The sequence below is a fragment of the Bison bison genome, unplaced genomic scaffold, assembly GCF_000754665.1.
Source record: "Bison bison bison isolate TAMUID 2011002044 unplaced genomic scaffold, Bison_UMD1.0 scf7180017864239, whole genome shotgun sequence".
Classification (NCBI taxonomy): Eukaryota; Metazoa; Chordata; class Mammalia; order Artiodactyla; family Bovidae; genus Bison; species Bison bison.
Window position 1 is genome coordinate 6416243 of NW_011494811.1, and position 15319 is coordinate 6431561.

Genomic DNA, 15319 nt, shown 5'->3' on the forward strand with positions numbered 1-15319 from the left:
CCCCGAGGAAAAAAAGCCACTAGCCCTGGTGAGTGAGGATGGCTCTGTGGGCTCTAGCCACTCTGCTGCTCCAGGGCAAACTGGCTGGCTGACAAGAGCCTTTACCGTGAACCTGTAAAATGGCTCTTGGTGTCACTCAGTGGTCACACGTGATACATTCCTGCCTTATCTCCAAGTTTTCTAAACACACTCTACTTCAAACATCAAGATAGTCAAGGGCTTGGCCTCGAGGAATAAGCAGACCAACTGGCTGAGCAGATAATACTTCCATGTCCCTCCCAGCCCCTCAAGACAGTTCCAGCCACCAGCCAGGATCTCAAGGAGCTTCTTCACCAAACTGAAAGGTACAGAAAAGGGCGTTCCCCTGGACCTACGTTTTACTACACTGAGTTCCTGAAACGAGTCACTGAGGATCCCCTTTGGAAGAACCAGTCCAGCCCTCCTTTAATGAACAATTGTAGAGTTTAGATTATATCCCTGTTCAAGGCAACACCACCCATAGAGTCACAATCCTAAAACTCTTAGAACGACACAAAACACACTGCACTGCAGGTATACACACTAATATATCCCCAGTCTTCCATGAGCCAGTGCTCTAGGACTGATGCCATCTAACGAAAGCAGGCGAAGCACTGCTTTCAGGCTAACAGGCACTACAGTAGGGAGTCCAGTCTTCATTTTTGCTTACCCCACAGATTACGTGTTTATAAGCCAGACTAAATAATTTTTTTCAGTGCCTAAGCCCATGGATTTATTCTGTTTCCCATGGCTATATGAATTCATAAAATCCTTCAGATATGGGTCCTAGTTCTCCCAGAGCAAACAGAAGGGAGGGAGTAGCTTGGGTAAGAAGGATGCACCTACTACATTCCAGGCTGTTTCATGTATATTATCTTCTCTGACCTTCAAAGAACTATTACCTCTACTTTATGGAGAAAAAGAGTTGAAGTTAAAACAGATTAGACAATTTTCCCAAGGTCACATGGCTATGAAGTGGCAGAGAAAGGGTTCAAATCCAGAACACGGTTACTGGAACTGAGACATCTGCTTATTTCTTATTTCTGCCTGGGAGGTGGGGCTTTCATGTTTCACACTTTGTTAGTGATCAGGGTTTTAAATGTCTGATAAACTCTAAGTCTATGCATAAAGTTGGCCATTTGGGCATAAACCCTTCAGGCTTTGAGAACCTTCAAGAAGAGTACGCTACAGGAGGCTTCCTAAAGGCCAAGACAAAATGCCACTGGTCGTATCTGTACAGGGAAAAATATAAACTCTCTTGGGACCCCATGATGGGTCTCACAACAGTTCCTACAATGGCAACCTGACATCTGAACTTAGGGAGAGGAGATGAATGTCAGTTGCAGCTGATTTGCTTTGAGGTCATGATCAGGGAGTAAAAGCTTCACCAAAGACAGTTTCTTGGTGGCTGTGTGTGTGTGTATACCAGGCCTCCAATGATAATTTAGCTACAATTTAACAAGTCCCTGAAGCTGACTGCACTCTGGATAATGAGTTCACTCTGAATAATGGGCAGGAGCTTGGAGTTGAGACATAAGTGCCTGGGCCACCCGCTCCGTGTATTCCCAGCGGTGACCAGCTCGTGTAAAGGTAGCTACGAAACACTCACACAGTGCAGAGGGTAATAAGAGCTCTTCTCATAACTTCTTCTCCCAGGAGAATCTTTCTAAGACATGTGAAAACCTCTAGTTTTAAAAGACTGAAGCTATACTCTCCTAGAAGTAGGAGGCAGGTACTGTGGCCCTCCCCAGATGTCTGAGGGACTCAAGAAGGCGCTGGGGTTGGCCTAACACACGATGTAGAAGGTTCAGAGCAGGAAGAAGGAAAGGCAGGAGGAAGGGAGCCGAGACCGAGAGCAGATGTTCACCCCCTGCACTCTCTCCTAACAGTGCTGGGCGATCCAACAACTGTATCTGAAGCTTTGTTACACGACTGTCAGCCCAGAGCTCAAGGTAGGAACTGCTAGCTCTTCACACAGACAAACGTCCCTGAAACCAGCACGTCTGAGCGGTCACATCCCAGGGCCCTGGGGCCTGAGGGGAAGACAGATTACCAAGTACTTACTAGTAAGCTCTTCAAGTTCAAGGAGCGCTCCTTCTTGAGGATGACCAGCGCAGCCAGGCCACAGAACGTGTAGCCGCCATGGGCTTCCATTCCTGGTACCCCGCCAATCCCACCTTCCCAATTCTGACACCTGGGGGGAGGTCGAGAAAACCCGACTGAGTGTCAACCAGTGAGCACCCTGGATGGCAAAGAGTGAAGTGGCTCAGCTTAGGGCGTACACTGCTGCAACTATATTCAGTATCTTGTGATAAACTATAATGGAAAAGAATATAAAAAAGAATATATATATATAAACCAGAATATTTATATTTATATATATATATAATGGAATTAATTTGCTGTACACCTGAAACACAACTTATAAATCAACTCTTCTAATTCTATTTTAAAAATTGAAACTATGAATGGAAACATGCCAGCTAATTAACTTTTAGAAATGTCTTTTCCTCCGCCTGCAATGTGGGAAACCTGGGTTTGATCCCTGGGTTGGGAAGATCCCCTGGAGAAGGGAATGGCTACCCACTTCAGTATTCCGGCCTGGAGAATTCCATGGACTGTATAATCAATCCATGGGGTTGCAAAGAGTTGGACACAACTGAGTGACTTTCACGCTTTCCTCAAAAAAATAAAGGAAACATAGTCTACTAATGAACAAACATAGAACTTCAAATCATTACTTTTTGGAAAGAGTTATAAAATCATGTTTGCTGTGATAACCATCAGGTTAAAATAAAATTGAAAAATAATTGCTAATGATGGTTATCTTTTAATACAAATCTACTGCTGATACCTTTCCTCTTTATTTTTCTGTGTTTTCAAAAAGCTTCCAGAATGAACATATATACCTTTATAGCCATCCAAAGTAAATTTATTTCTCCAAATTACAAATTCCTATATTTTCAAATTATTACTATAATAATTATTATTGGGATTATAAGATAATTAGATAATGTAAGATAATATAGAAAATATGACTGTATTTTCTAGTCATAAAAACTTAATACTCTTTGGCCCAGCAATATTAGGGTCATTTCTAGGAATTAAAGGGATTCCCTGATAGCTCAGTTGGTAAAGAACTCACCTGCAATGCAGGAGACCCAGGTTTGATCCTTGGGTTGGGAGGATGCCCTGGAGAAGGGAAAGGCTACCCACTCCAGTATCCTGGCCTAGAGAATTCCATGGACTGTATAGTCCATGGGGGAGCAAAGAGTCAGACATGACTGAGTGACTTTCACTTTCCCTTTCTAGGAATTAATTCTACAAAGTAAGTATAAATGTGTTCAAAGATCAGATTATAAGAATGTTTATTGTATCCCCATTTATAATAGTGAAATGTTAGAAACTCAATAGTAAGGGACTGGTTATATAACTTATGATGTATCCATATAACAGAATACTATATAGTCATTTAAAATGATATTACAGAAGTATACTTTAAAATGTTCCAAATACATTACATGAAAAAGTCATAAAATGATAATGTACTGCATGATTTTTCTGGAATTCTGGAAAGATAAGAAACATGAGTGGTTGGTGACTTTAGATTTTCTTTTTGCATGTCTTAATAAACCTGTTTTATCTGTGATATAAAGAAATTTTGCTTCCTGTATATTTTCATATAACATAGAACTTTACTTCCAATGATCTACAGATACGTATATAGAGTCACATTCCCTGCAGGTGTATCTGCCTCACAAATCCTCACAGGTGTACAGGTCAATGAGCACTTAATCCAACTTCCGGGTGGAAGAAAAGGGAATCTGTAGTACTTCTTGTCTTCCAGGCACCTCTCATTAAAGGAGAGGCCTTGGGAATTCAGAGGCCTTTTTCAGAGAGGCCTGATAACCTCAGATATGCAGATGACACCACCCTTATGGCAGAAAGCAAAGAACTAAAGAGCTTCCTGATGAAAGTGAAAGAGGAGAGTGAAAAAGTTGGCTTAACACTTAACATTCAGAAAACTAAGATCATGGCATCTGGTCCCATCACATCATGGCAAATAGATGGGGAAACAGTGGAAACAGTGACAGACTTATTTTGGGGGGCTCCAAAATCACTGCAGATGGTGATGGCAGCCATGAAATTAAAAGACACTCCTTGGAAGGAAAGTTATGACCAACCTAGACAGCATATTAAAAAGCAGAGACATTACTTAGCCAAAGGTCCATCTAGTCAAAGCTATGGTTTTTCCAGTAGTCATGTATAGATGTGAGAGTTGGACTATAAAGAAAGCTGAATGCTGAAGAATTGATGCTCTTGAACTGTGGTGTTGAAGAAGGCTCTTGAAAGTCCTTTGGACTGCAAGGAGATCCAACCAGTCCATCCTAAAGGAAATCAGTTCTAAACATTCGTTGGAAGGACTGATATTAAAGCTAAAACTCCAATACTATGGTCATCTGATGCGAAAAGCTGAATCATTTGAAAAGACCCTGATGCTTGGAAAGATGAAAGGCAGGAGGAGAAGGGGACGACAGACGATGAGATGGTTGGATGGCATCACCGACTCAATGAACGTAAGTTTGAGTAAATTCCGGGAGCTGGTGATGGACAGGGAAGCCTGGTGTGCTGCAGTTCATGGGGTCGCAAAGGGTCGGACATGAGTGAGCAACTGAATTGAACTAAACTGAGGCTCAGAGAGTTCACTGCAGAGTCAAAAACTGGCTGCTGCCCCCTGAATAGCTTCTTCAGCATCCTCCATCTCTCAACCCCATGGCCAACCAAAGACACACAATCCAAATTTTCTTTCCAATGCATCTGGCTTCTTGGAGCATATGAACAGCTCAAGTTTGAAAGGTCTGATGAGTGAAGAATATGCAAGGGACCTCTTAATTTTTTTTTCTTAACTTTTCTTAACTCAGCTTTAAAACACACACACACACACACACACACACAATATGCATTTATTTACACATTCCACTTTCCATCCCTTTGTTTTCACATGCGTGAGAGCAATTTAGCAAAATTCTTTGGGAGTTTCTTCTAGCTAAATATAATGGATTGAAAAGAGCCCAGTAAAATGAAAGTAAAGGAATTTTTAAAAAGGATAAATCCATAAGGATAAGGAGAATAGGAGAGGATATGAATACAGACAGGAAATAACAAAATCGTGAAAGCTGGAAAAGGATGAAGATAAGAAGTAACTGACTTAATAGAGCCGAGAAACCTACACCAGCCCTGGGAGGAAAGGAGGGCTGAAGCAACAGAAAGCAAGGTGATGTTCTCCAATGACAAGTTGAGCGATGTAAGCTACCCCTAAAATGGGAAGGTTTTTAACTGAGTTGACTGGTGGTAAATTGATAAAGAGACTCAGTTAGACCTCCAGGTACCCAGCAGATGGGAGGTTGCAGGGGCTTAATCAAGAAGTGTGAATTCCAGGATTTCCAGCACAGCTGAGAGCAGGCGGAGGTATTGTACTGAGCAGGAGGATTCAGTGGAAGTCTATGACCTGAGCAAAAGCACTCCCAACCCCTTTCTCTGCTGTTGCTGTTGTTTAGTCACTATGTCGTGTCTGACTCTTTGCAACCCCATGAACTGTAGCCTGCCAGGCTCCTCCACCCATGGGATTTTCCAGGCAAGAATACTGGAGTGGGTTGCCATTTCCTTCTCCAGAGGATCTTCTTGACCCAGGGATCAAACCTGCATCTCCTGCATTGGAAGGTGGATTCTTTACTGCTCAGCCACCAGATAAGCCCCCTTCCCCTATTAGAGTTCACAAAGTTGGCTGCCAGCTTCATACCATAACCAGGAATCTGGAAGGTTCTCCACAGAAAAATCCTATGATACTGATATATGAGAATTCCCCATGAATGGCTGGATTCCAGGCCACTCTGGCAAACATAGCTCTCCATCAGCTTTCTAGCACCTGACTCTTAAATATGAACATCAAACATTTAAGCAAAGGCTCTTACGTGAAAGAGAGTTTTATGTAAACATGACATAGAAATAATACAAATAAAAATAAATTGGAAGAAATAACATAAGGAGCAGAAGTAAACTTTCTAAACACTGCAAGGACAAAATATCCCTGAAACAAGAACAAGAGAGTACATAAAAAAGAAGTATCCGTTTTTTATATAAATGGAGATGAAAAATAAGCTTTGAAAAATTTTACATAGAATTACAGAAATAAAAACTCAATAGAAGGATTAGAAGATAAAAGGTAAGGGAACCTCTTAGTAAGTACGGAAGTAAAGTACACGCAATTCTAGACTGAAGATACCTGCTGAGTACCCAGCACCATGAACAACAACAAAAAATCCTATTATGGCTCAACATCATGAATTTTCCAAACAGCAAGAATAAGAGAAATAAGACAGAAACAGACAATGGATTGGGAATACAGTGGACTGGGAGGCAGTAACGCACAGAGGATATTATAACAAGTTTTACCACTTAAATACCTTTGTATTTCAGCTTAATATCAAATTCAATATCCCATCATTTGACACTTATGGAGACTATGACATGGAGAAGTTAAACAACTTAACCAGGGCCACTAAGCTAATAAATGACAAAACTGGGTTTCAAACCCAGGCAGTCAGAATCCTGCAAATATTAATAACTACATGCTCCGGACAAAACACACTAAAACTACTTCCTGAAGTCTCAGCAAACAAAAAAGGTGAGGATTTGAAAGTTGGAACAGTCAGTCCCTCCTCTCCCCCATTCCTCCCTTTTCTTTTTTTCTGATTTGCCCTGAGGATGGCTACAGTTGCCCAACAGTGGCAAGCAGGTCAGTGGAAGGCAGCTGAAACTGAAAGCCCCATATTTCTGGCAAGAAGAACCAGAATGACAGAAATTGATGAGGAATCCCAGAAAGAGGAGAGTCAGAGAAAGAAAATACCAAATTCCATGTTTAAACTTCGCTCAAGTTTCTACCTGATCCTGGATCATGTCTGCACTGGACCAGCTGAAAGCAGTTTCTAACCAAGAACTGAGCCAAGAGCTGGGCCCTGCCCACTGCAATCAGCTCACCAAGATGACTGAAGAAAAAGATCAGCACTCTTTAAAGCGATCTAATGACTCCAATTTCTACAACATAACATCACAACATCCAGTGATGTGAGCTAAGTCATTTCAGTCACGTCTAACTCTTTGCAACCCTATGGAACACAGCCCACCAGGCTCCTCTATCCACGAGATACTCCAAGCCAGATTACTGGAGTGGGTTGCCATTTCCTCCTCCAGGGCGTCTTCCTGACCCAGGGATTGAACCCATGTGTCTTATGTCTCCTGCATTGGCAAGTGGGTTCTTTACCACTCGTGCCACCTGAAAGCCATAATGTCCAGGGTACAAGCCAAACACCACGTGACACAGGCACTCAGGAAAAGGTGGCATGTCAACTCCAAGAGAGCCAGATGTTGAAATTTCCAGGCAAGAATTTTAAAACAGATATTATAATTTTATATTTATCTTTATGAAGAAAAATATACGTGTAATGAATGAAAAAATGAGAAATCTCAACTGAGAAACAGAAGGTATAAAAAAGAACCAAACCCAGGCCGTCTAGCTCAAAAGGTTATATTCTCAATGTTTAAACGAGAGCTCCCTTACTATTAAGTATTACATACCAAGTCCTCAGTAAAGGTTGGCCATCATTATGACCAGCCTTTTTAACAATGACGCTGGACTCCATAAGATAATGGAGCAAGGCTTAAAAAATCTGAAGGAATACAATTTATAGTTTTCAATTTAGAAGTCTCTAACCAAATAAACTAGCCATCAAGTGTGAGACTAGAATAAAAATAATTGCAAAATCTTAAAAATCTATCTCCCAAGCTCTCTTCTTTGGGATCTGTTGAAATAAGTGATTCATTCAAATGAGAAAGTAAACCAGGAGAAAGGAGGACTGGGGCTTTAACAAAGCAGAGAAGTGAAAGGAAGCTTCTGGATGCCTGCTGTGCAGCAAGCTGAGATCAATATTTCCAGACTGAAGCAGGAGGGCAGAGGCCCAGGGGTAGACGACTCAAAACACAAGGGCACACACATGTACACAAACACACACACAAAAGAGAACTGATACATCACCTGAACTGTTTGACCATATTGAGAGTAACTTTATAGCTCTGGCAGAAAATGTGGGAATTAGGAGGTAATGATTAATTCCAGAGGGAAAATAAGTCATACAAAAAAAGTAAATATGATCATAGTATATCATTTCGTTTAGCTGAAAATTGTATTTTCATAGCAGTAAGTACTACTTTCATAAAAACTAAGATATAAAAAATAAAACAATACAGCTTGGATATAATTCCTCAATAGTACAGATAAGCCTACTATACCTTTTTTTTTTTTTAATTATGAAATAATTGGAAGGATCCAGGAAAGTATAGCAAGTAATATATAGAACATATGTGTATCTAACACCAACCTTTGATTTAGCCATATGCATTTCAGGTTTCTTTTTTTAAAATTTTAAACAAATAAACAGTTACAGATACAACTGAAGTCTCCTGAGTACAAGTGTGCCTGTGTGCATGCTAAGTCACTTCAGTCGTGTTCAACTCTTTGCGACCCTACAAACTGTAGCCCACCAGGCTCCTCTGTCCATGGGCTTTTCCAGGCCAGAACACTGGAGTGGGTTGCTGTGCCCTCCTCTAGGGGATCTTCCCGACCCAGGGATTGAACCTGAGTCTCCTGGCAGGTGGGTTCCTTACCCCTAGCGCCATCTAGGAAGCCCAAGTAGAAGTGCAGGCTTTCTGTAATTTTGTTTGCTTTCTTCCCAGAAGTAACTACCATCCTAAACCTGGTGCTTATTCTTTCCAGCATGTTTTTATATTACTACATGTGATTCTTCCCATAAACAACACAGAACTGTTTTGCATGTTTTCAAATTTCCAGTCAATGTGTTAACCTGCATGTTTTCTTTAACATTCTTTTTTTTTTACACTAGTTTAACATTATTAAACACAATACTGTTCTGAGATTCACCCATATTGATATATGTAGCTTTAGTTCATTCATTTTCATTGCTATATTATATTCCAATGTGACTACATCACAACTCATTTATCCATCTCGTGTTTATGAACATTTAATCCGTTTCTAGCTTTATTTACTATTACAAATGAGTCCTATGTCAGTCTCTCTCATGCATGTGTGTGAGTTTCTGGAGGAGTGGAATTTTGGGGTCATCAGCAAGGACGTTTTTGAGACATTTCCAAATTTCTCTTCAAACTGGTTTAAATCCATTTAGACTCTGACTAATACTGTTTACCCAGAGTTTTGATCCTTGCCAATCACATAAAGAAAACTGGAAAAAAGAAAACTTTCAATTTTTGAAATGTAAAATGTACTTTTGAAATGTAAAATCTTTCAACCATAACATGTCTCTTGTAATTTTACATTCCCTTCTGGTTCTTCTGCACTTCCTTTATTTTTCAGAAGTCTTGACCGCCTGCTGTCTAAGAAATGGGACAAGTCCCAGCATCTCTCACCTTGCGATCCATTCAGCAGTGCCCTCAAACAGGTCTGGGGTGATGATGTTGGTCAACGAAGCTACCGAGGCAGCACAGTATGCACTTCTGGAAGGACAGAAATAGACGGGCAAGGGTCACACTCTCAGGAAGAGCTCAGACAAGGCTCACTGAACTTCTTGGGCAGATTGCTCTCTGCCTCATAAGCTGTAATCACCACCTGTCCTCACTCCTGGTCTCCAACCAGGAGCTCCGACATTCCATTTGGATCAAGTTCCTCACAGCATGGTCTCAGAGAAAGAACATGACATTCTATTCTCCCTACCTCCACACAGTCAAATCTACACCAGACAAAATACCAGCCATATCAATTTATGTCAACAGTGAATTCAGCTCTTCTAAAGACCTACAATGCCTCCCAAAATTCCATGCTGCCATTCAGGTATTTCTGAGATGCTCATTCATTCAGCTGTCAATACTGTTCTTAGATCCAGGACTTGCCATGTTTATGGCATGGACACATTAAAGGTTAACCATATTTCTTTCAAACAGACAACCTCCAAAGCAGGCTGCCAGACCATATGGCTGCATAGACCAAGCAAGAGGGACCAGAATAGATGAGCTACTCAGATCCATTCCTTAGACTTCTAGAGCGAGAAAAGAGTTTTGATTTCAAGCACCCCTCCAGTACACGCACACGCGTGCACGAGCACGCACACACACACACACACACACACACTTTAAATAGAAAAAAGAACATATTCTACTTGATTTGGAATAATTATTGCCATTCCATCCTGCCAGCCCTAATTCTTCTCAGGACACATTTTATTTCAGCTTCTCCCTCTATTATAGAATACATCTACAAACTGTCTCTTCTTTTCCACTATGGGCTTCCCAGGTGGCGCTAGTGGTAAAGAACCCGTCTGACAATGCAGAAGATGCAATAGACGCAGGTTCGATCCCTGGGTAGGGAAGATCTCCTGAAATAGGAAATGGCAGCCCAATCCAGCATTCTTGCCTGGAGAATCCCATGGACAGAGGAGCCTGGCAGGCTACAATTCATGGGATTGCAATGAGTCAGACACAACTGAAGTGACTTAGCACATGGTCTTTTCAAACATCCAACATCTCAGCTTCATTTTATGTTGAAGACAAAACTGTTTGTTCTAATTTTCTTTCAAGATCCTTTATCTAAGGGCTCCTAAGGAATATAAAAGAGGAGAGAGAAGAGTCTGGCTCCCATATTGTTTAATATGGGCATAATACTGAGTCAAGCACACTGAAGCATTCCAGTGAGCTGCAGGTATTATTCTCCTCCCAGCATTTTAATCAGCCTGCTCACACTGGCCGAAGGCACAGCAGAGGCTGAGTTAAACCAGCAGGCATCAGAAGCATGCAAGAGTCCTTTCTGCCAAGTGTTATCATCCACCGTAAGCTAACTTCGAAAGTCTGACCTAACTCCTCTCGGGTCTTGAGTCTCACAAAGGGCTTCAAAAGTACTTGCTCTTGAATGTGAATATAACCTCTGAGGTAGGGAGGTAGTCAGCAGTGTGGTCTGTTTCATAAATGGAAGACCTGAGACCTGCTGCCAGATCTCACACCGAGACAATGAGTGAGCAAAACACACTTTTCTTGAGCATCAGCTTCCTCTGTCCCTCTGTCCAGTCGTCATACCTCTCAAATTCGTCAGCTGCCCTCTAGCCTCCTGCTGTCACCCAAATCCAAGTCATCCTTAATCTGGGTCAGTTTCCTGTCCAGTCTTCCTCCCTCCAGCCCTGAAACCAGAGGATTTTCACTAAAACACTATAATGCATTCACTTGTTCCTTTCAGTCGCTAAGTTGTGTCTTTGTGACCCCATGAGCTGTAGCCTGCCAGGCTCCTCTGTCCATGGAATTCTCCAGGCAAGAATACTGGAGTGGATTGCCATTTCCTTCTCCATGGGATCTTCCCGACACAGGGATCAGACACAGGGATCGAACCCAGGTCTCCTGCATTGGCAGGAGGCTTCCTCACTGCTGAGCCACCTGGAAAGCCCAATGTATTCCCCATAGAACTTCTAACAAAACACAAATCAGATCATGTCACTCCCTAAAACTTGCCAGTGGCTTCCCACTACCCTTAAAATAAACTCCAGACTTCTCAAGGATACTGCAGTGCTCCTCGGACTATTCCCAGCCTGGCCAGCCAACTTCATTCTCTGCCTGCACCCCTCTGCACTTCAGCAACACTGACCTCCTCCTTCCCCAAACACACTCTACACTCTGTTGCCAAAACTTTTGCAAACTCTGGGTCCCTATCTTCCCACTACCCTCCCAGAATACTCCAGGTTATATAATCTAGATTAGGAGGTCAGGAATAAATAATTGCTCCTTTCTTAAGAACTGAGGGGAAAGACGGTGCTGGCTACAAGTTGACTTGGATTAGCGGCTGTCCATGGGAGCTGTGAATGTCTGAGTAAGCTCATCTTAGAAACGAGGACTTGCGACAGGCCTGAAATATCAAAAGAGGTTGGTTCTAACCCAGAAGAAGACAGGCTAGCCTCCAGATGTCCCTGTCAACTGCTGTTTCTCTTCAGGTCAAATCCACCTGGCAGCATTCAGGAGAAACTGCTGATGCTCCAGGGCAAAGACAATTAAAGGAAAATCAAGTGAAAAGCGATGGAACTGGGGCACGAGAAACCACGCTGACCAGGGGAACAGGACGCAGCCTGCCAGGTTACATCCATCGTTCGCATCTTTAATCTTCTGCAAATGTAAAGCATGGCTCACATGGCAGGATGTTACCAGAGGAAGCATATGGTTGAAGAGCTCTTCAGAAACAAACCTATTTTATTGGAGGAGCTTCCTAGCATTTGTCTGGCAGATATGAATAAGAACACAGAAGGAAACCCGCACCGGAATGAATAAGTTAAGAGAATAATCATATCTGAAAAAGGTAAGCAATGAAATGCCAAACCGATCTTGCCAGTTTTTGCCTGCTTTCACCTATAATCTCAGGAAACCTTAAAAAGCTACATTTGGAGTATCTGCAGAACAGGATGAAAATGTAGTGACCAAGAGGGGAAAAACATTCTTTAAATTTTTTTCTAAAGATGTCAACACAATACTGCTTCTCTTCAATAGTTATATTGGCTTCACTGGCATTGTGATCAGTTGCTAAGCTGCGTCCGATTCTTTCAGACTCCACAGACTATAGCTCACCAGGCTCCTCTGTCCATGGAATGTTCCAGGCAAGAATACTAGAATGAGTTTCCATTTCCTCCTCCAGAGGATCTTCCCGACCCAGGGATCGAACCCACATCTCCTGCATCTCCTGCATTGGCAAGTGGGTTCTTTACGAATGAGCCACCCGGGGAGCCCTCACTGGCATATGCAGTGCTAAAAAACAAAACAAGAGGCCCCAAAAGGAGTCCCTTATGCTAAACTCCACATCACCAAACCAAGACTTCATTATGGTTTCCGCTCTCCCAGAAATGGGATCTTTAACCAGTCAGTCAGGAACCACCTCATCAGCGCTAGTGAGATGCTCTGCTGGTTGACCCCTGCCGTCCCCTCAAGGAAAGTGGCCTTGCAACAGCCAACCCACTCTTTAAGCGCCTGATGTCACTTCCTTGTCCCTGCTCCCTTCTGCCTATAGAAGTCTCTCACTGTGCACAGCTCTCCTTGGGCTTCCTTCCTATCTGTGAGATGGAATGCTGCCCTATTCGAATCAATTTTTGCTCAAATTAGTTCATAAAGTTTTTAACATGCCCCTGTTTATCTTTTAACAACAGATACTGGGGTATTACGACATAATAAGAAACATATATTTGGTCTTTTCGGCACAGAGATCATAAAACTAGTGGAATTTCCTGAGTAATGGGGTGAGAGTCCTGTAATTCATAACAAGCCCCAGCAGGTGACTCCTGGAGGATGGGGGCTGGCTGCCAGAGGAACCAACCATGGGATCAGAGGGTTGGAACTTTCTGTCCCACTCCCCAGAAGACTGAGTTAGTCACCAATGGCCTATCAGTTAATCAATCGTGCCTACATAATGGAACCTCCATTAAAACACTCTGGATGAAGAAGTTCAGGGAGCTTTTGGGGGGATGCACCCAAGTGCCTGTCAGGAGGGTGTCACACCCCAACATCACGGGAACAGAAGTTCTTAGACTCTGGACCTTTCCAGCCCTCATTCTATATGTATGCCCCTTCATGCGGCTGTTCATTTGTGTCTTTATGATATCCTTTATAATAAATGGTATTAGAAAAATGTTCTCTGAGTTCTCTGAGCTGTCCTGAAAAATTACTGAACTGAGAAGGAGGTCATGGGGACCCCCGATTTACAAATCAGGCAGAATTGGTTAACCTGGGAACCCACTACTTGTGACTGCTGTCTGAAGTGCAGACAGTCTTGTGGGACTGAGCCCTTAACCTGTGGGGTCTGTGCTAACTCGGGTACTTAGTGTCATTAATATGAGGATAAACACCCCACATTTCAGGTCAGAGGTGTTGTGAGCAGAGAAACAGTTTTCCATGTACCCAGGTTTCCAGATACCTAGCCTTATTTTATGGTTTGAACAGACAGGTTACAAATAGACAAAAACCCTTCATGAAGGTCTCTGCAGATAAAGGTTACTTCCCTTTATCTGCAATGTGTTTTGTGCTCCACAACCTTCATGTTTTTTCTTGCCCTATATTTTCAAACCAATAGTTAAGCCAGAGTATTTATCAACTCGTGTAGAGGACAACACATTTACAAATAGGCAGTAAGATGACTTTGCTATAGAAACCTCATAACGATTTATTTATCAGACTAAACAATAATAATTTGGTATATATCTCAATGATCCACTGCTTGTGAGAAATGACTAATTCAGTAAATTCCCTAGATGTTTTATAGGGAACCTCCTGCCAGGTGAGTAAACGACTCGCTAGGTACGTCAGACAATTCTTGAGAAAAAAGTATTATTTGAGCCAACTGGTCCCAATCAGTTAATGCCACTGTTTTTCATAGACTCCACTGGCCCCTAATGGTTTCTGCATTGCCTAAAGCAGTTCTCACACAGGTGTTAAACATTCTCACGCTTTCATCAAATACATTCAGAAAATATTTACTAAGTCCCCACTGGGCATTCTCCTGCCTTCCCATGTCAGAAAGATGAAAGATTATATTACACTATACAGTTATATCTATGGTATATCATCTCGTGCCAAACGAAGGTTATTTTTCATTTTTAAAACAAAAGCATTTGATTTTGTTTCTGTGTTACTTTATTTGGCATCTACATAAAAGAAGTCAAGTGACAATGAGCCCTGAGGACATCTATCCCATATTTGCAGGGATTATGAACCATGTCACTGACACGTCTCTCTGTGTGACATTCGGTGAGACAAGGTGGCGATTTCCTGTCTCCTTCCCTGGGTTTGGCATCTCTGATGGCAGATAAGCCTGAGAATCTGCTGATGCAGCAGCCTGAGAAAAACCCCACTCACCTCACGTCCACCTCACCTCCATCGTGCATGAGAAAAGAGCCATCGGGTTGCTTCAGCGAGTACAAATACTGGAGAAGCTTCTCTCTGAAAAAGGAGGGAGGTGATGGTCAGCACAGTGTCAGCAGATGGAAGCCCGGCTGGGTGTCCAGCCCTGCTGGCTTTGGCTGTACCTGTTAATGACGTCATAGGCCTCCTCGGTGCCAATGATGCACAGCGCGTTGACCGCTGCATACGTGGGTGCAAGGTGTGGGTACTGGCCAGGGCCCCCTCCAAAGCCGCCTTCTGGGCTCTGACACAACTCCAGGAACTGACACACGCTAGGCACACGGCCCAAGGGAAAAAC

At 42.5% G+C, this 15319-nt stretch overlaps 1 protein-coding gene across 4 annotated transcripts in view; it reads right to left on the minus strand.

Annotated features, from left to right (window-relative positions):
• Positions 1 to 15319, minus strand: part of LOC104993472 (protein farnesyltransferase subunit beta) — an 82275-nt gene that overhangs the window by 12747 nt on the left and 54209 nt on the right. For all 4 annotated transcript variants that reach the window (XR_825830.1, XM_010846760.1, XM_010846758.1 and 1 more), the window contains exons 5-8: positions 15147 to 15293; positions 14977 to 15060; positions 9520 to 9606; positions 2083 to 2212 (exon numbers count right to left, since the gene is read on the minus strand). Coding sequence is in view for 3 of the 4 variants with exons in the window: in XM_010846760.1 (XP_010845062.1) it covers positions 2083 to 2212; positions 9520 to 9606; positions 14977 to 15060; positions 15147 to 15293 (448 nt within the window). In the remaining variant the exon portion in view is untranslated. The remainder of the gene's footprint in view (positions 1 to 2082; positions 2213 to 9519; positions 9607 to 14976; positions 15061 to 15146; positions 15294 to 15319) is intronic.